The 24041-nt window shown below is 46.5% G+C and overlaps 1 protein-coding gene across 1 annotated transcript in view; it reads left to right on the top strand.

Annotated features, from left to right (window-relative positions):
• Positions 1 to 24041, top strand: part of LOC149465031 (uncharacterized) — a 48306-nt gene that overhangs the window by 2738 nt on the left and 21527 nt on the right. Inside the window, exons 2-8 of the mRNA XM_089673786.1 lie at positions 1002 to 1110; positions 1433 to 1561; positions 1660 to 1752; positions 1835 to 2059; positions 2140 to 2454; positions 2610 to 2745; positions 3016 to 3880. Of these exons, the coding sequence (XP_089529912.1) occupies positions 1027 to 1110; positions 1433 to 1561; positions 1660 to 1752; positions 1835 to 2059; positions 2140 to 2454; positions 2610 to 2745; positions 3016 to 3880 (1847 nt within the window). The 5' untranslated portion in view covers positions 1002 to 1026. The remainder of the gene's footprint in view (positions 1 to 1001; positions 1111 to 1432; positions 1562 to 1659; positions 1753 to 1834; positions 2060 to 2139; positions 2455 to 2609; positions 2746 to 3015; positions 3881 to 24041) is intronic.

Consider the following 24041-nt stretch of genomic DNA (forward strand, 5'->3'; position numbering starts at 1 on the left):
GGTTATTGGCAGGTTTGGTATACACATATATGTGAACCATATTAGCAACCTGGTCTTAGCTGGCCAGCTACAAGCTCCAATCCTGCTGAAGTCTTCTTCACAAACCTGCCAATCTCCTTGTCCTCCATAGAGCTCCGTGGTTCCTCCCCCCCATCCCCTCATCATTAAAGACATGGTACAGGACAAGGTATGGGACACGGTACAGGGTCACATTATGGGAACACGGAGCTCCGATGCCAGCTGAAGTCTTCTTCAGAAACCAACATGACCAGGGAGTGCCGATCTCCTGGTCCTCCACAGAGCTCTGCGGTTCCTTCTGATGATCTCCTCATCACTATAGAACACGGTACAGGGACATAAAGGTCTTTGTAAATCTCTGGAATATCCCTGTCTGCCGTAACAGTATGTATTACAGAAATTTCTTAAAAGTCATAATCGTTATCACCGATCTTGTGAATGGTTTGTGTTTCCGACAAAACGTGGTGTGTAACAGGTTACTTGAGTAGTTGACTATCCTCAGTGTCTATCGCTCTCACTCTTCTGGAACGCAGATTGTGGTCCCGCAAGCTGAAAATATTTTGTGCAGGATGATGCTAAGATTATCGTTGCCATGTATTCATGACAGCGTGATGTGATTTTTGCCTTACGTTTAGCACATATTGGAGGTCAGTGTGGTGATATCTGGCCAACTATATCTCACATATTGATGAATGTGCCTGAATCCAACACCATTGTAGTCACACAGGGGAGAGAGGGCTTATTTTAGATAGAAAGGAGATCCAATTTAGCTTTCTTTGCCAGTAGACCAAAAACTAAGCAAAAACAAAACATTGAAAACAAAATAAACTTTACACAGAAAATAAAATGTCTAATCCAGAAGGTCTATGTGGGTCATTCTTACATGATAGAGACCCTCATATTATCCCCCATACACCCCCATCCTAATATTGTACAACCAGTACAGTCCAGATCTTTCTCTGTTATCAATTATTGGTCTACAGGAAACCTGTATAGATCACATGACCAATGAGGATGGAGGAGGACCGGAGTCACATGACTGAGAGGATACTAAACCTCACCCTGGAGATCATCTACCTGCTGACCGGAGAGGTGAGGAGGATTCTGGGAGGTCACATGACATCACTCTGATCTCTATTAATAAAACACAGACCTGACCAGAGAGGTGAGGAGGATTCTGGGAGGTCACATGACATCACTCTTATCTCTATTAATAAAACACAGACCTGACCAGAGAGGTGAGGATTCTGGGAGGTCACATGACATCACTCTCATCTCTATTAATAAAACACAGACCTGACCGGAGAGGTGAGGAGGATTCTGGGAGGTCACATGACATCACACAGACCTGACCGGAGAGGTGAGGAGGATTTTGGGAGTCTAACATGATGTACCTATTGGTTCCCCAATACAGAGATTTCCTCCTCTGAAGTCAGGTGATCATATAACCATCACAGTGCCTCCATGTGACTCCCAAAACCCTGAGAGGCACAACATGCAGAAGATTCTAGAAGTCACCAAGAAGATGATGGAGCTGCTGACAGGAGAGGTGAGCGGTGCCGGGAATTCTGGGACATTCTCCAGTAACAGACAAGGGATGTGTCTGGATGGTGACTGTATCATTGTGTGTGTCAGGTTCCTATAAGGTGTCAGGGTGTCACTGTCTATTTCTCCATGGAGGAGTGGGAGTATTTAGAAGGACACAAGGACCTCTACAAGGACGTCATGATGATTGATAATCACTGATAGTATCATTAGGATCTGTACATTATTTGCATTGTTACCATTGATGTCATTTTTATTATATATTCAGAGTGGAAACCTGAGAGATTCTAAAGTTGAGGTTAAAGAAGAGATAAAAGAGGAGGATGATGAGGATGGGGGGATGGAGGAGTCAACATTTCTAAAAGTTCAAGAATATCTGTACCAGGACACGATGATGGCATCATCCAATTATAGTAACCCATCAGAGAGATGTCCCCGTCCTCTGTATTCCCGGGATTCCACACAGGAAGATCACAATTACGCACAAAATGATCAGGTAGATAATCAATAATTGTTGGTAATTATGATTTATATATAAGCTTGATTCTTACATTGAATGTTTTATTATATATTCAGAGTGGAATCCTCAGGGATTATAATATTGTTAAAGAAGAGTATAAAGAGGAGGATGAGGAGTATGGCGTGATGAGGGAACTTTCTGAAGGACACAAAGATCTCTACAAGGAGATGTTGGAGCCACCTAACAGAAACCCCCCAGAGAGATGTCCCCGTCCTCTGTATTCCCGGGATTCCACACAGGAAGGTCACACCATCCCTCATCATCATCACGTAGATGGATCCAGTCATAGGAACCCACCAGAGAGATGTCCCCGTCCTCTGTGTTCCCGGGATTCCACGCAGGAAGGTCACACCATCCCTCACCATCATCAGGTAGTTGGAGTTGAGGGTCGGGAACATAAAGTGATGGAACACTCTGACATTTGGAGATGATGTGTGGACTCTACAAGATGAGATGTTCTATGTGATCTCACATCATAAATCCTTCTATGTTACAGATGTTATTTTCTGCCATTCTGTTGGTTTAGGGTGAAGATCTGATGAACATGAAAGTTGAGGGTGAAGTAGAAGAGACGTATGTGAGGGATGATCAGCAATATATGGAGGAGGCTGGAATGAGGAGGACATTCATAGAGGAGGACACTCCTACAGGGATCAGCACAGGTGACCAGAATATATTCTTCTCTTATCTCTGCTCTGTTACTGCCCCCCCAGCCCTCATTGGTTCTTGCTCCTCTGACAAGGCGGTGTAAATGTAGAAGTGATCTGGGAGGAGAAGCAAAGGCCCTTTGACTGAAGAGGGGACGAGTCCCAGCTGGTTGGGACATCCACAGAGAACATCTGCTCCCTCCTACCTCCCTGATCCAGATGGAATCTTGATGGAAGTGAACTAACCCTCTCCTATCTATTGATGATGTTTTTCTATTTTTCCAGGACCCGCCATGGAGAAACCCTCAAAGGATCATCTCACTTTATCTCCAGGTTGGAAAATGGAAGAGGAGGACATCCCAGGAGATTGTGCCGGAGAAAAGACAATGAGCTCCACTATGGATGGTAGACTTCCCAGTGTGGAGAGACCATGGAATCCCTCTGACTCTGAACAACCTCGTACTGTGGGGGATGGGGCCGGGATTCAGGGGGAGAAGAAATTTTCCTGTCCTGAATGTGGGGAAAGTTTTAGCTTTGTATTAAATCTTACAATACATCAGAATTCCCACAAGGGTGAGACACGTCTTCCCTGTTCAGAGTGTGGGAAATGTTTTCTTCTTAAATCAGAGCTCATCATACATTACAAATCTCACACAGGGGACAGACCATATTCTTGCCCTGAGTGCGGGAAATGTTTTTCACAGAAATCACACCTTGTCATACATCTAAGATCTCACACGGGGGAGAGCCCATACTCTTGTACTGAGTGCGGGAAATGTTTTTCACAGAAATCGCACCTTGTTATACATCAAAGATCTCATACAGGGGACAGCCCATATTCTTGCCCTGAGTGCGGAAGATTTTTTTCACAGAAGTCCCATCTCTCCAGGCATCAGCGATTTCACACAGGTGAGAAACCATATTCCTGCCATGAGTGCGGGAAATGTTATGCACAAAAATCAGACCTTGTTATACATCAAAGATCTCACACAGGGGAGAGACCGTATTCCTGCCATGAGTGCGGGAAATCTTTTTCAGTTAAGGCCAAGCTTTCCAGACATCAGATACTGCACACGGGCGAGAAGCCGTATTCCTGCTCTGAGTGCGGGAAATGTTTTTCACAGAAGTCCCATCTTACCAAACATCTGAGGTCTCACATGGCTGAAAAGCCGTATTCTTGATGTCTATTGAGGAATACGGGAATTGAGAAATTCTTAAACAGTGGGGATGTTCAAAGGCTGTCTAGCTGAGGGGTGGGCAACAGCCAATGATGTGTCCAGCTGAGGGGTGGGCAACAGCCAATGATGAGTCCAGCTGAGGGATGGGCAATAGCCACTGATGAGTCCAACTGAGGGGTGGGCAACAGCCACTGATGAGTCCAGCTGAGGGGTGGGCAACAGCCATTGATGAGTCCAGCTGAGGAGTGGGCACCAGCCAATGATGAATCCAGCTGAGGGGTGGGCAACAGCCACTGATGAGTCCAACTTAAGCGTGGGCAACAGCCAATGATGAGTCCAGCTGAGGGGTGGGCAACAGCCACCGATGAGTCCAGCTGAGGGGTGGGCAACAGCCACTGATGAGTCCAGCTGAGGGGTGGGCAACAGCCACTGATGAGTCCAGCCGAGGGGTGGGCAACAGCCACCGATGAGTCCAGCTGAGGGGTGGGCAACAGCCACTGATGAGTCCAGCTGAGGGGTGGGCAACAGCCACTGATGAGTCCAGCCGAGGGGTGGGCAACAGCCACTGATGAGTCCAGCTGAGGGGTGGGCAACAGCCACTGATGAGTCCAGCTGAGGGGTGAGCAACAGCCACTGATGAGTCCAGTAGTTGTGGAAGTCATGCTGCAAGTGTCTTTGAAGAAATCAATGCCCAAAACAAGGCAAGATGATGAGGAGGCCAAACCAAAAAAAATAGAAATTGCCATGACCAATGAGAGTTGGGGATGAGGCCTCAGCCAAGGAGAAGGTCTGTGGTCTTTTTTTTTTTTCCTCTCTTGTTTAGTTCCTGGTTCCTGCGTTTGCCACACATGAAGTTCTAGAAGACTTCACCAATCCTGGCCAATGGTCAACAGCTGCCACAGCCAGAACAATATAGTATGCAATGCCTTGGGTAACATCTGAGTCTTCGGTGATATTCCTGGGCTGCCAGGCGTTTCTATATAACCGATTAGAACTTTAATAAAGATATTATCTGGAACTTCTCATCTATTGGTCTTTCTTATTACGCAGAATGTACACATCTGTGATATAGCTCTGTTATGTATACCAGTCCAAGCCCCCGACGACATCATTGATGACGAAACGCGTAGGTGGGAGCCAGAGCGCGTGACGCCAGCACGTACCGGAACGTGGCAGCCATCTTGTTGGTTAGAAACTTACCATTCATTATATGGTGGCATGCTGTTTTATATTCTTGATTGATGTTTGTGACGGGAGTCACTTTGGGTGGGGGGCCCATGGACCACAGCTCACTTTGGAGAGGTGGGGAGACCCCCAGCTCAGCTTCCCATATCCCTTTTATGTGTAAGTCACCCTGTGCCTGTTAGGGGTACAGGGTGATCTGTCCTAATATTGTGTAGACATGTATAGGTGGGGTGGGGGTTGTGGATTGTTTGGTGCCATGTGGTTGCATCCCATTGTTCTATTGTGTGTCTTGCTTGGGAGCAAACTATTATGGGATGTATGTGTTTATGTGTATTGGCTTGGTGGGGGGTGTCTCCAGCAGCCCTCCCTCCTTATGGGACTGTCTGCTGGTGTGTCTATTGTTACTGAATGCAGATTGCCCCACCCTCTGTCATTATGCAGGGAGGGGGGATTGTTCCTTTGAATGTATATATCTTGTATCTGTGTTAAATTAAACTAGTCTACTTCCTGGTTTACTTCAAGACTGGTGTCGCCTAGTCTTGTATGGTCTGTGGTGGTGTCTGTGGTCGGTGTTCGGACGGGGAAGCGGTATTATAACGGAAGTACCCAAGTGCAGTCTAGGTCGGTTCCGTTACAATGTTCATCTTGTAGCCCACCTTCTGATTTGAACGTTTGGAACCAAAGAGCGTCTGCGGCTTGCCTTTTGGAATTTATACATTGTTTTTTGACCCATCCATAACTGGGGGTCAACATGATTTGGTAAGTGTTTGCTGATGGTGGACCCTTTTCTATCTTCTCCTGGCCATTTTTGAGACATCTGTAGCAGCACTGAGGTTCCAGTGAAGAGGGGCTTATTTCATATAACTTCATTTTGTGGATTATACTTTTAAGTTCAAAAATGTTTTGAAGCACCACACTTTTGTATATTATTTTATGTACACGAGTGTCTGAGGGATCTGAGGCCAAGGAATGCTTGTTGGTGACCTCTCCTTCTTGTATAGCGCTCATCCTCTTAAGAAACACTGACTCTAGTACAAGAGGGATAGCAGCAGGCCATGAACACTGGGATCTCTCACACCGGTTTGTGCTCATTAAGCACTTCCTGTCCGGACACTTTTACCCCCTTCCTGTCCAGGCCAATTTTCAGCGCTATCACACTTTAAATGACAATTACGCGGTCATGCAACACTGTACCCATATTAATTTTTTACCATTTTTTGAGACAGATAAAGCTTTATTTTGGTGGTATTTATTCACTGCTGGGATTTTTATTTTTTTTGCTATGTAAATGAAAATGTCCAAAAATTTAGAAAAAAAGTGTTTTTCTTATAAAATTTTGCAAATAAATAATCTTTCATCATAAATCTTGGCCGAAATGTATTTCGTTATCTTTTTAGTAAAAAATAAATAAACCAAATTAGTTTATAACCAAAAATTATAATTTTTAAACATTTTTTTTACATTTTTATTTTAGTTTTTTATATTATTATTTTTTTTTTACATACTGTCACCCTACCAGTACAGTGCCACCATGGTGACACTGTACTACTTGTGGAGGGTGATGAAGATTTTTTTTTTTTTTACAGTGATTGCTTTTACACCCATATAGGATGTAAAAGCAATCATTTCTCTTTCTCTCTGTCTGCATTCTTGCAGCCATTGAGAACTACTGAGTGAGCTGTGATTAGTCACAGCTTGTCACATGGTACAAGGCTGTTGTGAATAGCTTTGTACCATGTGACCTCTGTGATCATTCACAGATTTCACACGTAGTAAGCAATGATGTCACAAGTGACATCTTGCTTACTACTTTGCATGTGATCACTAATTGGCCCATGGAATGCCACCGCCCTGCCGTTTATAAACAGCAGGCGGACGGCAAGTGGTTAATGTCCTTGGAAAATTGGATGCCTCCTTCCAAAATCTTCCAGGCACCTCTCCTGTGTATTCTCCAGACCAGATCCCCAAAACAGGTTCCTTGGTCAATTTCAGCAGAATAGCGCCCCCCCAGCTAGCATAGCTTGGATCTTGATGAGCATCAGAAACATGGTAGGCCTGCCCAGAAGGGCAGCAGCCCCCCCCCCCAGGCTGAGACTTCCATCTCCAGGACAAGAACCCTTCTGTTCCAGGCCCCAGGCTATAAATGCTCCTTCCCAGCTACCACCTGGGCACCTCTCCATAGAGATTGGCTATATTCAGCTGCTGAACAACAACTCACAACCCACCATATTTTGGAACTCTTCCAGACAGACGGGGGAAGCAGTCATTATTGCAGCCAGTAAACCACAGAACAGAGCAAAATAATCACATGAAGCTCAACTGATTACAGTGAGCCAGTAACTAAATTTACCTAAGCTAGCATCTATCCAGGAGGGTGCTACACATAAAAGCAATAAAATTATTTCAACAGAAAAAAAAAAGCAATAATGAATATGGTCAAAAGGAAAGAAAGGAACATTTGGTTAACTGCAGAAAAAAACTTAAGCCTAACATACCTAACCCTTGATTTAAGGGAAATAAAGTGTTGCCCTCTTTTAGGGGGTTATGAGAAATGACCCTCCCCAAACAGGATATTTAAATAAACCTGGAAGAAAATAAAAGAACCAGAACCTTCACTAAGTGGAAGACTGGGATTGCTAATAAAGTTGTCAGTGCCTTCAACCAGAACAGGGTCCCCACCCTGGACAGGGCTCCCATCCAGGACAGAACCACTACCCAGGACAGTGCCTCCACGTAGGACAGAGGCACCAAGCAGGACAGGGCCTCCACCCAGGACAGAGTCACCACCCAAGACAGAGCCACCACCCAGGACAGGCCCTTAAACCAGGACAGGCCCTTAAACCAGGACAGGGCCTCCACCAAGGACAGAACCACCACCCAGGACAAGGCCTCCACCCAGGGCAGAGCCCCTATCCAGGACAGAGCCACCACCCAGGACAGAGTGTAATGTACCGCCTGGTGGTACCTCTAGCAACGCACGGAATAGGATTCCCCAGAGCGCGGAGTCTAAGTCCCAGTCTGCTTTTTCACCAGGGCCCCTGATGGTGGGGATGGACTTGGAGAAGACAGAGACCAGGTCGTGGCCCCTGAGTACACCCACCCGTGGTAGAGGGTTCCGCCAGAGGTATCTGCTGGCAAAGAGCCTGATGTGAAGAGGCGGATGGGTCCGTGCGGGACGGATGGATGGTTGAGCAGAAGCGTGGTCAGACAGGCCGAGTCGGTAACCGTGGGGACAGCGTGGTACAAGGCAGCAGGCACAGAATAGTCGGGTCACTCGCCGGATCAGTAACAGGGGGTCAAATCCAATGGGGAGCATCCAGAGAGAGGTCAGGCAAGCCAGGGGTCAGGGCAGGAGAAGACAGCACGGTCAGAATCACTTAGGGTCGGCAACAATCAAATGACAGATAGCAGGTGCAGGGACAAACAGATACGACCATACGGCAACCAGTGTCAGTGCAGAGCGGATTTAAATACCGCACCCTGCACTTTCATTGGTGTCAGGTGCACGCCCGTGGTCACGAGTGCGCATGTGCGAGTCCCGCCATCGCCGCGGCCACCCAGGACCTAGTGCCCGCACGCCAGTGCGCATCGGCACACTGCGCCTGCGCCAAGCCACACGCCGCAGCAGCTCCTGACATTGCCCCCCTCCTACGGGCAACCTCCGGGTGCCCAACTGATCTCTCCTCCATGGGTGGTTACGATAAAACTCCCGGACAAGTCTGGGGGCATGAACATTTTGGGGTGGTTTCCATGAGTTCTCCTCAGGGCCATAGCCCTTCCATTTGATCAGGAACTGTGTCTGGCCACCCCTCTTCCTTCAATCCAAGATTGCTTCCACCTCAAATTCCTCCTGCTCATCAATGGTTATTGCCTCCGGGGGTCTGGACCTCCGATCCGGGAAGGGGTCCGGTGCAGCTGGCTTCAGTAGCGACACATGGAACACTGGGTGAATTTTAAAAGTTTCCGGAAGTGTGAGTTCATATCCCACTTCATTGATCTTCCGTTTCACCTGGAATGGTCCTACAAACTTCGGTCCCAGTTTCTTAGAAGGACATGACATCTTCAAATTTGTTGTCGCTAACCAGACCTGATCCCCCGGTTGCAGGATCAGTTCACCTCTTCTCCTTTTGTCGAACGCCCTCTTACTGTCTTCCTGGGCCTTTGCAGTTGCTTCTTGTAGCATCTTGTTGTTAGAGGAAAAAAAATCCAGCATATCCTGTGAAGCGGGAACTGAGCTTTCTGAAATTAGGCCCGGCAAAAACGTAGGGTGAAACACCGTAATTTGAAATAAATGGGGATTGCCCTGTCGCCGAATGATTTGCGTTATTATATGCAAATTCAGCCAGTGGTAGGAACGCCAGCCAATTGTCCTGGAGGAAAGACGTGTAGCATCTTAGGTACTGTTCTAGCGGCTGGTTCATCCTTTCCGTTTGCCCATTTGTCTGAGGGTGGTAAGCGGACGAAAATGACAGTTTAATCCCTAAGACTTCGCATAATGCTTTCCAGAACAGAAAGAGCCTCGCTGTTGAGGCATCAACAGCGAGGCTCTTTCTGTCCATACACCATACATCAGCATCAGAGGTTGGTCATCAGCTCTGAGGAAAGGGATTCGTCCCCGAAACGCGTCAGCCATTTGACCGCACTGACAGTGAGAACACCTTGCCCGCCGTTGTGGCCATTGTCATTTTACTATGCTTTTTAGATACATGCTTCGTCTGTGAGTATGTTTTTATTATTTCATTCCTACAATAAACCTTGGATAATGCACTAGGTGTGTGTGCCACCTGTTTTCTCTCTATCCAGTGGCTGATTTCCCCGTCTGAGGAGGGCTGCACCCCTGGAACATTTCCTTTGGTTGTCGCTGTCCTGGTACCCTTGGCTTCCCTTTTGGCTGTGCATACCCTGAGGCGCTGGAGAGTATATACGATATCCAATAGGAGATACAAGGCCCGAGAAATTTTTAATGAACTTCCTGTAGAAGTTAGCGAACCCAATGAAGCGTTGCACGCCCTTTTTGTCTGTAGGTACTGGCCACTCCAGAATGGCGGATATTTTCTGGGGATCCATCGCAACCCCCGTGGTGGAGATGATCAGCATTTGTCTGCTTTAGCATATAGTCTGTGCTGGCGTAACCGCTCCAGCACGCACTTGACATGACCCCTGTGGGCCTCCAAAGAAGGGGAGAAAATGAGAATATCATCTAGGTAGATGACCACGAAAATATGAAGATAGTCCCTGAATACATCATTTATGAAATGCTGAAAAGTGGCTGGGGCATTGCAGAGTCCGAAGGGCATGACCAGGTTTTCAAAATGCCCGAACCTAGTGCAAAATGTGGTTTTCCATTCATCTCCCTCCCTTATGCGGACCAGATTGTATGCCCCCCTCAAGTCCAGCTTAGTGAACACTTCTGCGGATTTTAGCCTTTGGAACAGCTCTGGGACCAAAGGGAGTCGGTAGCGATTCTTTACCGTGATCTTATTCAACTCACGATAGTCTATGCAGGGCCTTAGGGACTTGTCTTTCTTTTCGACGAAAAAGATTCCAGCTCCGCCTGGAGATGTGGAGGGGCGAATGAACCCTTTTTGTAGGTTTTCGTCGATGTACTCCTTGAGTACCCCCAGTTCCCGCTCCGATAGAGGGAAAATTCATCCAAAAGGGATCTCAGATCCTGGTAACAGGTCAATGGGGCAGTCGTATGTCCGATGTGGGGGTAGGATGTCTGCCCCCCGTTTACTAAACACGTCAAGGAAACCATGGTAGGCCGAGGGAATGATCTGAACCAGTTCGGTGTCCCCGTCCAGACACAGGAGGGGCTGGGGAGCCAAGGAGGTTTTGGACGAAACAATGTTCCTGGCAGTACTGTGATAGGAATTGGATAGACCCGGTTTTCCAATCGATCTGGGGATTGTGTGCCCGCAGCCAGGGGAGTCCCAGAATGATTGGAAACAAAGGGGATGCAATCGCATCCAGACGCAGGAACTCCTGATGGTGGCCAGCCACCGTGGTGCAGATAGGAGGGGTTTCCCGGTCCACTAACCCTGATTTGATGCGTGACCCGTCAGCTAAGAAGATGTTTAACCCATGTTCCCTGGTCTGGAGGGGAATCTTCTGTTAGGTTGCAAAATCTATGTCCACGAAGCAACGACATGCCCCTGAATCAACGATGGTTGTCGCTGACACGGTTCTTCCTGGGAGCTGGAAGGAAATGGGTATGGCTAAGTAGTTAGAATGGTTAACCCGGTTGGAGGACACAGTGGAAAAAACAGCAGTACACTTACTTATTTTCGCTGGACACTAACGCACCACATGACCTGCTTCTCCACAATAGAGACAAAGGTTGTTTGCCCGACGTCTCTGACGTTCCTCGGCTGACAATGAAGGACGTGCCAATCCGATTTGCATAGGTTACGGTACATCGCCAGACTCCGAATTCCGACTTCCCCCTGGTACAGACTGGAATGGGGCACGAGGAAGAACCCAGGTTGGTTTCTGACCCTGGCTGGACCTCTCCAATCTGCGTTCCCGCAGTCTGCGATCAATCTGTATGGCCAGAGTGACGAGGTTCTCTAAAGAGTCAGTTAGGCCTACTGTGGCTAACTCGTCTTTGAGGGGTTCGGACAAGCCTATGCGGAACTGGTGGCGTAGAGCAGCGTCATTCCATTGTGTGTCTCCCATCCAACGTCTGACCTCTGACACATACTCCTCAGCTGCCCGGCGACCCTGTCTGAGCGAATACAAGGATGTTTCGGCTAAAGCTGCCCGCTGTGGGTCATCATATAAAATAGCCATGGCTTCAAAGAACTCTGCTCCTGTCTCCAGATGAGGGTCATGGGTCTCCATTAATCGGTGGGCCCAGCCCTGGGGCTCGTCTTGTAATAGCGAGACGTTGAACCCCACTTTCACAGCCTCAGAGGAGAAGGTTCTCGGTTGCAGACTGAAGTAGAGCTGACACGCGTTACGGAAGGCCCGGAACTTCCCTCAATCCCCGTTGAAACGATCCGGTAATGGTACGCGGAGTTCCGGTGGGGGTAATGAGACCACAGTTCTGGAGGTAGGTTCAGAGGGTTCTTCGGTCGCAGGAGGCGTACCCGGATTCTGGGACATGGCAGCTGGTGAGGCTAATGTTTGGAGGCGGTTCTCAAGATGCGTGTATCCATCCTGTAATGTTTTGACGGCTTGGGTCAGAGCCGCCAGGTGTTGACAAATATCATCCCATGGGGATGGTCCTCTTCCAGGCTCAGTCATGGCCGTATGGTTCTGTAATGTACCGCCTGGTGGTACCTCTAGCAACCCAGGGAATAGGATTCCCCAGAGCGCGGAGTCTAAGTCCCAGTCTGCTTTTTCACCAGGGCCCCTGATGGTGGGGATGGACTTGGAGAAGACAGAGACCAGGTCGTGGCCCCTGAGTACACCCACCCGTGGTAGAGGGTTCCGCCAGAGGTATCTGCTGGCAAAGAGCCTGATGTGAAGAGGCGGATGGGTCCGTGCGGGACAGATGGATGGATGGATGGCTGAGCAGAAGCGTGGTCAGACAGGCCGAGTCAGTAACCGTGGGGACAGCGTGGCACAAGGCAGCAGGCACAGAATAGTCGGGTCACTCTCCGGGTCAGTAACAGGGGGTCAAATCCAATGGGGAGCATCCAGAGAGAGGTCAGGCAAGCCAGGGATCAGGGCAGGAGAAGACAGCACGGTCAGAATCATTCAGGGTCGGCAACAATCAAATGACAGATAGCAGGAGCAGGAACAGATACGACCATACGGCAACCAGTGTCAGTGCAGAGCGGATTTAAATACTGCGCCCTGCACTGTCATTGGTGCCAGGCGCGCGCCTGTGGTCGCGAGTGCAGATGCGTGAGTTCGGCCGTCGCCGCGACCGCCCGGGACCTAGTGCCCGCACGCCAGAGCGCATCGGCCCACTGCGCCTGCGCCAAGCCACATGCCGCGGCAGCTCCTGACACAGAGCCTTAGCCCAGGCCAAGGCCTCCACCCAGGACAGAATCACCAACCAGGACAGAGCCACCACCCAGCACGTGGTTGTACGTGTTGTAGCAAAATCCCGATGCAGAGGCCCCTGAGGAAGATTGTGATGTGGCGTCTGTCTTGATGCAAGAGACCTTAAGACATGATCAGTGGCGATGGAGACATCCTCCAGCTGTTGTCCAACCAGCCTGGTACGTAGTTTTTCATCAGCAGGAATCGTGGTGTGATGCTGGAACTCAGAATCAGCCTATCTACTCTGCGCTTAGTTCCTAGTAGTAGCATCTAATCTGTCATGCAACTTGAACACAAGATCAGCAGTGATGGGAAGATCCTCCAGTTCTTGTCCAACCAGCCTGGAATGCAGTTTTTCATCAGCAAGAACCATGGTATGATACTGGAACTCCGAGTCAGTCTATCTTCTCTGCTCTTTGTTCCTAGTAGTAACGTCTAATCTGTCATGCAACTTGAACACAAGATCAGCAGTGATGGGAAGATCCTCCAGTTATTGTCCAACCAGCCTGGAACACAGTTTTTCATCAGGAGGAACCATGGTATGATACTGGAACTCCAAGTCAGCCTATCTTCTCTGTGCTTAGTTCCTAGTAATAATGTCCAATCTGTCATGCAACTTGAACAAAAGATCAGCAGTGATGGGAAGATGCTCCAGCTGTTGTCCAACCAGCCTAGAACACAGTTTTTCATCAGCAGGAACCATGGTATGATACTGGATCTCCGAGTCAGCCTATCTTCTCTGCTCTTTGTTCCTAGTAGTAACATCTAATCTGTCATGCAACTTGAACACAGGATCAGCAGTGATGGTAAGATCCTCCAGCTGTTGTCCAAACAGCCTGGAATGCAGTTTTTCATCAGCAAGAACCATGGTATGATACTAGAACTCTGAGTCAGCCTAACTTCTCTGCTCTTTGTTCCTAGTAGTAAGGTCTAATCTGTCATGCAATTTGAACACAAGATCAGCAGTGATGGAAAGATCCTCCAGCTGTTGTCCAACCAGATTTGGTACCTATGGTGTGGACGTGGGGAAAAATCAGACCCTTCTGGTCACAGATCATGGCTTTGTCATCACAATGTATGTAGTCCAGATTGGTGCCTTATGGGGATGTTTGGATCTAGGTATGCACAAAAAAAAATGTAGCACACCTCCCCGCCAACCTCTGGAGGCATATGAGGGACCTCAAAGGGTAGGGTGGACTGACACCCCAGGGACATATTCGGTGCCAGCGTTTTTTTAGAGATTTTATTCCTCAACACACAAGGAGAGAAGGATGAGGGCTGCAGGTATTCCGAGACCTCGGATCTGCATCCAGTTGGACAGTGGAAAGGGCTTTTAAGTCGACACCAGCAACACTGTAGATAGGACCACTAGCTGGTTATCAAACTTCTCTGTACCTGTTCCCACACCTCTGTGCATCCTTCCAGATGTCAATGTCTCTTTTTTAAGAGTCATTAGGCCCCCACAAGAAAACCAGCCTCTTCCAGGCTCCTTCCTCTAGCAAGGTCCTCCTCTTGGGTCTAAACCAGGGGGCAATGGAGATATGGTACCTATGGTGTGGACTTGGGGAAAAGTCAGACCCTTCTGGTCACAGATCGTGGCTTTGTCTTCACAATGTATGTAGTCCAGCTTGGTGCCTTTTGGGGATGTTTGGATCTAGGTATGCACAAAAAAAAAATATGTAGCATACCTCCCCCCCTAACCCTTGGAGGCATATGAGGGACCCCAAATGGTAGGGTGAGCTGACACCCCAGGAACACATTCGGTGCCAGCCGCTTTAAGCATCTTTTTAGAATTTTTATTCCTCAACACACAAGGAGAGAGGGATGAGGGCTGCAGGTATTCCAAGACCTCGGATCTGCATCCAGTTGGACAGTGGAAAGGGCCTTTAAGTCGACACCAGCAACACTGTAGATAGGGCCACTAGCTGGTTAGCAAACTTCTCTGTACTTGTTCCCACACCTCTGTGCATCCTTCCAGATGTCCATGTCTTTTTTTAGAGAGTCACTGGGCCCCCACAAGAAAACCAGCCACGTCCAGGCTCCTTCCTCTAGCTAGGTCCTGTTCTTGGGTCTAAACCACGGGACAATGGAGATATGGTACCTATGGTGTGGACTTGGGGAATAATCAGACCCTTCTGGTCACAGATCATGGCTTTCATTTCTTACAACTTTGTCATCACAATGTATGCATGTTTGGATCTAGGTATGCACAAAAAAAAAAAAATGTAGCATACCTCCCCCCCAACCCCTGGAGGCATATGAGGGACCTTAAATGGTAGGGTGAGCTGACACCCCAGGGACACATTCGGTGCCAGCCGCTTTAAGCATCTTTTTAGAGATTTTATTCCACAACACACAAGGAGAGAGGGATAAGGACTGCAGGTATTCCGAGACCTCAGATCTGCATCCAGTTGGACAGTAGAGAGGGCCTTTAAGTCGACACCAGCAACGCTGTAGATAGGACCACTAGCTGGTTAGCAAACTTCTCTGTACTTGTTCCCACACCTCTGTGCCTCCTTCCAGACGTCCATGTCTCTTTTTTAAGAGAGTCACCAGGCCCCCGCAAGAAAACCAGCCTCTTCCAGGCTCCTTCCTCTAGCTAGATCCTCCTCTTGGGTCTAAACCACGGGTGTCAAATTGACGGCCCTGCAGCTGTTGTGAAACTAAAAGTCCCATCATGCCTCTGCCTTTGGGAGGCATGCTTGTAACTGCCAATCTTGCTATGCCTCAAGGGACTTGTAGTTTGGCAACAGCTGGAGGGCCGTCAGTTTGACACCCGTGGTCTACATCTTGGTTCAGCTTTCTCCTTGACCAAACAGGTATCACGTACCTGGTGATGGAGGCCAATGGAGAGAGGGCTTCCCTTGCGGCTCAGTTCCAGACTCCCCTGAGAATGGGACAGCGGGAGTCAGGCCCAAAGTTGCACAGGTCACCTGTAGGAGTGCTGGTTGGTGGTCCACTCAGAAGCACAGCTGGTGCACAGAGATAGGTCTGCAGACAGGTGGTGCCTGTGTGTGGTATGCAAGCCCTTCCGGGATTAGAGGTTTACTGGGTAGTCGGTTCAAGCCAAGGTCAGGTACCAGGTGGGAATCAGAGCAGACGTAGTCAGATGGGATAGTCGAGGTCATACACAGAGGAGCAAGAGAGAGAGTATCCGTAAGCCAAGCCGATGTCAGATCAGGGGTAAAGCAGAGTAGACAGGTCCAGGAGCAAGCTGAGTCGGTAACAGAAAATCACAGGTCACAAACACAGGAACCGGGAACAGGGCACAGGGAATTAGAGATCATCCAGCAACTTGAGGAAGTGATGAGCCTCCTTATAAAGGTCGTCTGGCACCAAACTGAGGATGATGTGTGCTTCTGCGGCCATGCAGGGTACTGGCAGAAATGCCACATCTTCCAGAACTTCTGCCGCGGACAGGACCCCGACAACAGGACAATTTCCCAGGGACCGCTTCTGGCTTATCTCCAACTCTCAGCACAGGGCACATGCTAGGCCCCACTCAGCCTAAAGGGTTAACAGATCAGACCATTCAGAGGCACCTCCCCAGGCCCACCGCCTGGGGGGAAGTGAGAGCTCACAAGGTCCACCCCAATTTGTATGTCCTCCCCCAGCACGAGCCTGTGTTTTTCAGGGGTTGGGCTTGGCCCCCTAGTTCCAGTGAAGGGAACTCTTAAGGCGACATTTTGGACAATTTCATGCTCCCAACTTTGTGAGAAGAGTTTGGGGATGGCCCCTTCCTGTTCCAACATGACTGCCCACCAGTGCACAAAGCAAGGTCCATAAAGACATGGAGGAATCAGTTTGGGGTGGAGGAACTTGACTGGCCTCAGAGTCCTGACCTCAACCCCATAGAACCCCTTTGGGAGAAGAGTGGAGACTGCGAGCCAGGCCTCCTCCCCCGACATCAGTGCCTGACCTGACAAATGTGCTTCTGGAAGAATGGTCCAACCTTCCCATAGACAGAATAAAAGTCTTAATAATGCAGCGCTTGAAATTAATGTAGCAATAACCAGATAGAACAACAACTGAGATATGTTCATAGAGTGTTCATATGTGGTACACTTAAGTCCGCACAACAGAAGGTATTCCAATACGGTAGAAATCACATGGTGCAAAAAAGTCCCAGATGCTCCGTGAAAGGATAGTACAATAATGCACTTACCAGAAGTACATACAAACTGGGCGTTGTATGCAACAAATCCGTGAGGTCATCAAGGTCTGGTCACTAGTATGGCGCCATCTCGGGCTTGTAGTGGGTTCCCAGGAATGGTGTCACTCACGCTTGGGGGCCACATCAAACTCACCAGAGGGTCCAACGTCGTCCAGACTACTGCAGCTGCTCCACCTTAAATGGCTCGAAACATAACGAGCCCGGGAGGCAAAATAGTGCTGATAGTGTAGTAACGTTTATTTAGGGATCCAAAAACAACAATAAACTGCAGGACACTCACATGTAGCACAGCATTGGCTTAAGGTATATCCCCATAAGGAAGCAATAAATCATAAGGTTGGTGTCAAATTGAGGGATTCCCCTCAATTTGACGCCAACCTTATGATTTATTGCTTCCTTATGAACACTCTATGAACATATCTCAGTTGTTGTTCTATCTGGTTATTGCTACATTAATTTCAAGCGCTGCATTATTAAGACTTTTATTCTGATTATTGAGGTGCCGTGGTATGCCTTTTTATGCTAGCAGCTTTTCCTACTAATTTTTCATTTTTAAGTTGTCATATCGAGTTGCGCTCATTCCAATCTGTTAAGTTAATATTCCCATAGACACCCTCCTAAACCTTGTGGACAGCCTTCCCAGAAGAGTTGAAGCAGTTATAGCTGCAAAGGGCGGGGCCAACTCAATATTGAACCCTACGGACTAAGATTGAGAGGCCATTAAAGGTCATGTGTGTGGAAAGGCCGGCCGTGTAGCAGGCGCAGCACCCTTTGGTGCCTTGTGCGCTGTGGCATTAGAAAAATTATGCAATTGCTGTTTCTTTGTTTAATTAGACTGACTTTATTCTGTAATTCCTCCAATGCCGCTCTATGGATGCAGTAGGTTTAAAGAGCACACCGAATACTTTAGTTAACTTCTTTAATAACTTCAATCTTCTTCATATAACTGCTTACAATGGCTTGTTTCATTTATCATACAGTAGCTTATTTGTTTATATTACAGTGGTTTGATTTGATAGCTTGATAAATTTGTTAGATTCGGTAAATTTGTAAGTTCGATTCGATAAGTTCGTAAATTCGTTCGGTGGAACTACAAGTAAAACACACACAACAGTTTCAACACACAGATCCACCTGCACTGCCAAACAATAGAGGAACACACAAGTGCATTAAATACCTATTTGGCCTGCTCTGCCTCCATAAAGCTCTTCTGATTGGAACTGTCTGTTTCCTCTTCTGTCTGGTGAGCATGTGTCTCTAGAAAATCCTAGCAGGGAGTTTTACACAGGCATAGATGTGAAACTGGCTTGGATTGGTTAAGGCTCTGTACAGTGTGAGGCTGTCTGTGATTGGCTCATCTTTAACTAACTCTTAAAGGCATATTTTCCTTTTCTGCTTCTGCTAACACAATGAATATATAAATGTCATATAACAATCAAAGACATAAATTACAGCAATGATTTTGCTTTTGGCTTTAACATATGCACATATATATTATACTGATGTTATTGGCAGGTTTGGTATACACATATATGTGAACCTAGGACTGGTCTTAGCTGGCCAGCTACACTCCCACCAAAATTACCTATAATTCTATGTTCTCAGTAATAGGATTCGAACATGAATTCGAGGAATTTTCCATCAGTTTCTCAACTCTCAAGTGTCTTTTTTACTCTCAAGCAGAACAACTAACTTTTGTATTGGACGTTCCAACCTGAGTGGAGTTGTGAGACGTTTTGCCTTTTTGTCGAGTTTTGAGTCTCCCATGTGTAACAAAACTCTTCTTACTAGTCCTTCTTCATCCTTTCGAGCTTCTAGGACTTTGGCCAATTTCCATTGACTTCTAGGTAAGTCGTCTTCCTTTACTAACACTATGTCATCAACTTGAACATTTCTTTTAGGCATTTGCCATTTACTTCTTAGTATGAGATGAGCTAAGTACTCCTTGCTCCATCTATTCCAAAACTGCTCTGATAGATATTGAACTCTTCGCCATCTTTTCCTTGCATATAAATCCTCTTTGGTGAAGTTGCCAGGTGGTGGCTGTATGTAATCAGACTTAAGGTAAAGTAGATGGTTGGGAGTTAGAGGTTCCAAGCTTGTTGGGTCGTTGATGTTGTTGACTGTAAGTGGACGACTGTTAACAATAGACATTACTTCATAGAATAGTGTCCTAAGTGAAGCATCATCTAATCTTCCGGAGTTCTTTTTCAACACTGAACTTAGTACATTTCTTACAGTTCTGATTTGCCTCTCCCAGACTCCGCCTGTATGGCTTGCATGTGGAGCATTCATGTGAAAATCACACTGTTTCTCTAACAAGTACTCAGTTACTTTCTCTTTATCAATCTCTTTTAGAGCCTTGTTCAATTCATTCTTTGCTCCAACAAAATTAGATCCTTGGTCAGATCTAAGTTCTCTGACAGTACCTCTAATGGCTATGAAATATCTTAAGGCGTTGATAAAGGCGTCGGTTGACATATCTTCCAACATTTCCAGGTGAATTGCTCTGGAGCTTAGACATGTAAATATCAGTCCATATCTCTTGTACTCCTTGCGGTTTTGTTTGGTGATAAATGGGCCGAAGCAATCCATTCCGCTATAAAGAAATGGTGGTGATGGGTTTACACGATCAGCTGGTAGATCAGCCATTCTTTGTTCTTCTGTAGGTCTACGTGTCTTTCTACAGATTACACATTTACTTATGTACTTCGCTATAACTTTGCTTCCTTTCACTATCCAGTAACCACCTTCTCTCAAACAGCTTTGAGTAAAGCTTCTTCCTTGATGCAAGGATTTGTTGTGGTAGTGATTGATAATCAATCTTGTGAAGGTAGAATTTTTGGGTAGAATTGCTGGATGCTTAACTCTGTTAGGTAGCGATGCATTTTCCAGCCTCCCTCCCACCTTCAGTATACCATCCTGCAGAATGAGATTAAGCTTGTACAATGGGTGGTTGTTTGGAAGTCTCTTAGGTTCTTGACTAAGTCTCTTCACTTCTTCACTATAGAATCTTTGATGATTGAGTCTTATAACCGTTTCTTCAGCTTTCACTCTTTCCTCTACATTCAATGATTCCTTCTTTCTGATTCCTTTTGCTAAGCGTTGAATTCGAGCTACAATGTTTATGACTGTATTCCACTTTGAACATCTGGCTAGTCGTTCAAGTATGTCATCTTGACACTTGGCGGCAGTGCTCAATGTTTGAACTACCTTTACTTCTGGATCACCCATAGACAGTTCTGTATAACCTTCACTGGGTATGATTTCCCTTTCCCAAAGGAACTCTGGACCGGTGAACCAGTTTGAATTCTTCAATTCTGTTACATTTAGGCCTCTTGAAGCATGATCTGCCGGGTTTTGCTTTGTGTCAACATAGTGCCAATGTTCTGGATTCGTTGTTTTTCGAATTTTTTGAACTCTGTTAGCGACAAAGGTGTGGAATCTTCGAGCTTCATTGTTTATGTAACCTAGGACAACTTGTGAGTCTGTCCGAAAATGCTCTTCATCTATTTTCAGTTCCAATTCTTCTCTCAGAAACTGACTTACTGATGCTGAAACGACAGCTGCCGTTAGTTCGAGTCTTGGTATTGTCTGAATATTGTTGGGTGCTACTCTGGCCTTTCCCATAACTAGGGCACAGTGTATCTTTTCTTCTCCTATTACTCTGATGTAGGAGCACTGACCATAACCATGACTACTGGCATCTGAAAAGTGATGAAGTTCTATTTTCTTGTACTTTCCGAAATCAGGAGGTACAAAACATCTGGGTATCCGAATTTCTTTCAAATTTTGCAAGTCTCTTATCCAACTCTCCCACCTTGGCCTCAAGCCTGCAGGTATGGGTTCGTCCCATCCCAACTTCTGTCTGCATAATTCTTGCAGTATTTCTTTTGCTCTGAGGATTACTGGTGATAGGAATCCCAACGGATCATATATTGAGGCTACTGTGGAAAGAATGGTACGTCTAGTTGGAACTTTCTCTTTCATGGATATTTCAAAGAAAAAATTGTCGTTTTCTACATTCCATCCCAATCCGAGTACATTCTGAACTGGAAGAGGATCATAGTTAAGATCCACATTCTTTATTGTTGATGCACGTTCGGAGTCACTGATGGATTCTAGTACCTCTCTGTCGTTTGAGATGAATTTGTGAAGACGCAGGTTTGCCTTTGCGCATAACTCTTGGCTCTCTCACCAACTGTATTGCCGATTCTGAGAATTCTAGGCTTATAAGACCATCATCTACATAAAAGTTTTCCTTCAAAAAATTTGCTGCTGATGGACAATCCTTTTCATTCTGATTGGCCAGATACTTCATACCATAATTAGCACAACCTGGGAATGATGCTGCTCCAAACAAGTGTACTTTCATCCTGTATTCTGCTGGCTCTGTATCTGTATCTCCGTCTTCCCACCATAGGAACCTCAGGAAGTCTCTATCTTCTTCCTTCACATGAAATTGGTGGAACATCTTTTCAATGTCGCACATGACTGCTATGGGATACTTTCTGAATCTACAGAGTACTCCAGGTACAGTGTTTGTAAGATCTGGTCCCTTAAGTAGATGATCGTTCAATGCAACATCATTGTACCTTGCTGAGCAATCAAAAACTACTCTGATCTTATCCGGTTTCTTTGGGTGATAGACACCTTGATGTGGGATGTACCACACTTCTCCATTTTTAGGCTGACCATCAACTTTCTCTGTGTGCCCTTGAGGATTTTTTTTCATGAATTTCAAATAATCATCTTTCAGTTTGGGATCTCTTCCCATCCTTTTCTTTAAGCTTTTCAATCTTGCCAGGGCAAGATCTCTGTTATTTGGCAGATGAGGTCGTTCTCTAAAAGGTAGGGGCATTTCAAGATAACCTTGTTGATTTTGCTGAATATTATCTTCTAGAACTTGTACAAACTTTATGTCCTCTTGGGAGACACTCTTTTCATTAGAACTTACGTCTGCAAAGTCGGATTCTAGGATTTTGAGTACTTTCGCTGGACTTACAGTTGGTAACTCTTGGACAGATATTCTACAGTTGCAAGAAAAAGTATGTGAACCCCTTGGGATTACGTGGAGTTTTGCATGAATTGGGCATAAAATGTGCTCTGAACGTCATCTAAGTCACAACAATAGAAGAACACAGTCTGCTGAACATAATACTACACAAACATTAGATGTTGCCATGGTTTTATTGCACATAACATGTAAACATTCACAGTGCAGGGAGGAAAAAGTATGTGAGGCCCTAGCTTAATGACTTCTCCCAGAGCTAATTGGAGCCAGGAGTGAACCAACCTTGACTCCAATCAGTGTGATGATATTGGATGTGTTGCTGACAGCTGTCCTGCCCTTAAAAAACACACACCTGTTTTGGGTTTACTGGTTTCAAGAAGCACTGTCTGATGTGAACCATGCCTCGCAGAAAAGAGCTCTCAGAAGACCTACAATCAAGAATTGTTGACTTGCATGAAGCTGGAAAGGGTTACAAAAGTATTTCCAAAAGCCGTGATGTTCATGTGTCCACGGTAAGACAGACTGTCTACAAATGGAGAAAGTTTAGCACTGTTGCTACTCTCCCTAGGCGTGGTCGTCTTGTAAAAATGACTGCAAGAGCACAGCGCAGAATGCTGCATGAGGTAAAGAAGAATCCCAGAGTGTCAGCTAAAGACCTACAGAAATCTCTGGCACATGCTAACATTTTTGTTGACACATCTACAATAAGGAAAACATTAAACAAGAATGGAGTACATGGGAGGACACCACGGAGGAAGCCATTGCTGTCCAAAAAGAATATTGCAGCACGTTTGAAGTTTGCAAAAGAGCACCTGGATGTTCCACAGCACTACTGGCAAAATATACTGTGGACAGATGAAACCAAGATTGAGTTGTTTGGGAAGAACACACAACACTATGTGTGGAGAAAAAAGGCACAGCACACCAACATCAAAACCTCATCCCCACTGTAAAACATGGCGGAGGGAGCATCATGGTTTGGGGCTGCTTTGCTGCCTCAGGGCCTGAATGGATTGTTGTCATTGATGGGAAAATGAATTCCAGAGTTTATCAAGACATTTTGCAGGAAAACGTACGACCATCTGTCCGCCAACTGAAGCTCCGCAAAGGATGGGTGATGCAACAGGACAATGACCCAAAGCATACAAGTAATTCAACAAAACAATGGCTGCAACAGCACAGAATACGCCTTCTGGAGTGGCCCAGTCAGAGTCCTGACCTCAACCCGATTGAAATGCTGTGGCATGACCTTAAGAGAGCGATTCACACCAGACATCCCAAGAATATTGCTACACTGAAACAGTTTTGTGAAGAGGAGTGGTCCAAAATTACTCCAGATCAATGTGCAGGTCTGATCTGCAACTACAGGAAACGTTTGGTTGAGGTTATTGCTGCCAAAGGAGGGTCAACCAGTTATTAAGTCCAAAGGTTCACATACTTTTTCCTCCCTGCACTGTGAATGTTTCATGTTATGTGCAATTAAACCATGGCAACATCTAATGTTTGTGTAGTATTATGTTCAGCAGACTGTGTTCTTCTATTGTTGTGACTTAGATGACGTTCAGAGCACATTTTATGCCCAATTCATGCAAAACTCCATGTAATCCCAAGGGGTTCACATACTTTTTCTTGCAACTGTATGACACAATCCTGTCACCTGTCCTGAATCTGCAATCTGTCGTTTTCCTCCAACACCCCATCCTAGATCAGTTTGGACTGCGTAGGGTTCACCCTTTCCTCCTGCGATTATCTTTCGTGGCACCAA

The sequence above is a fragment of the Staurois parvus genome, unplaced genomic scaffold, assembly GCF_062004578.1.
Source record: "Staurois parvus isolate SC_StPar_1 unplaced genomic scaffold, SC_StPar_1.0 ptg000144l, whole genome shotgun sequence".
Taxonomy (NCBI): Eukaryota; Metazoa; Chordata; class Amphibia; order Anura; family Ranidae; genus Staurois; species Staurois parvus.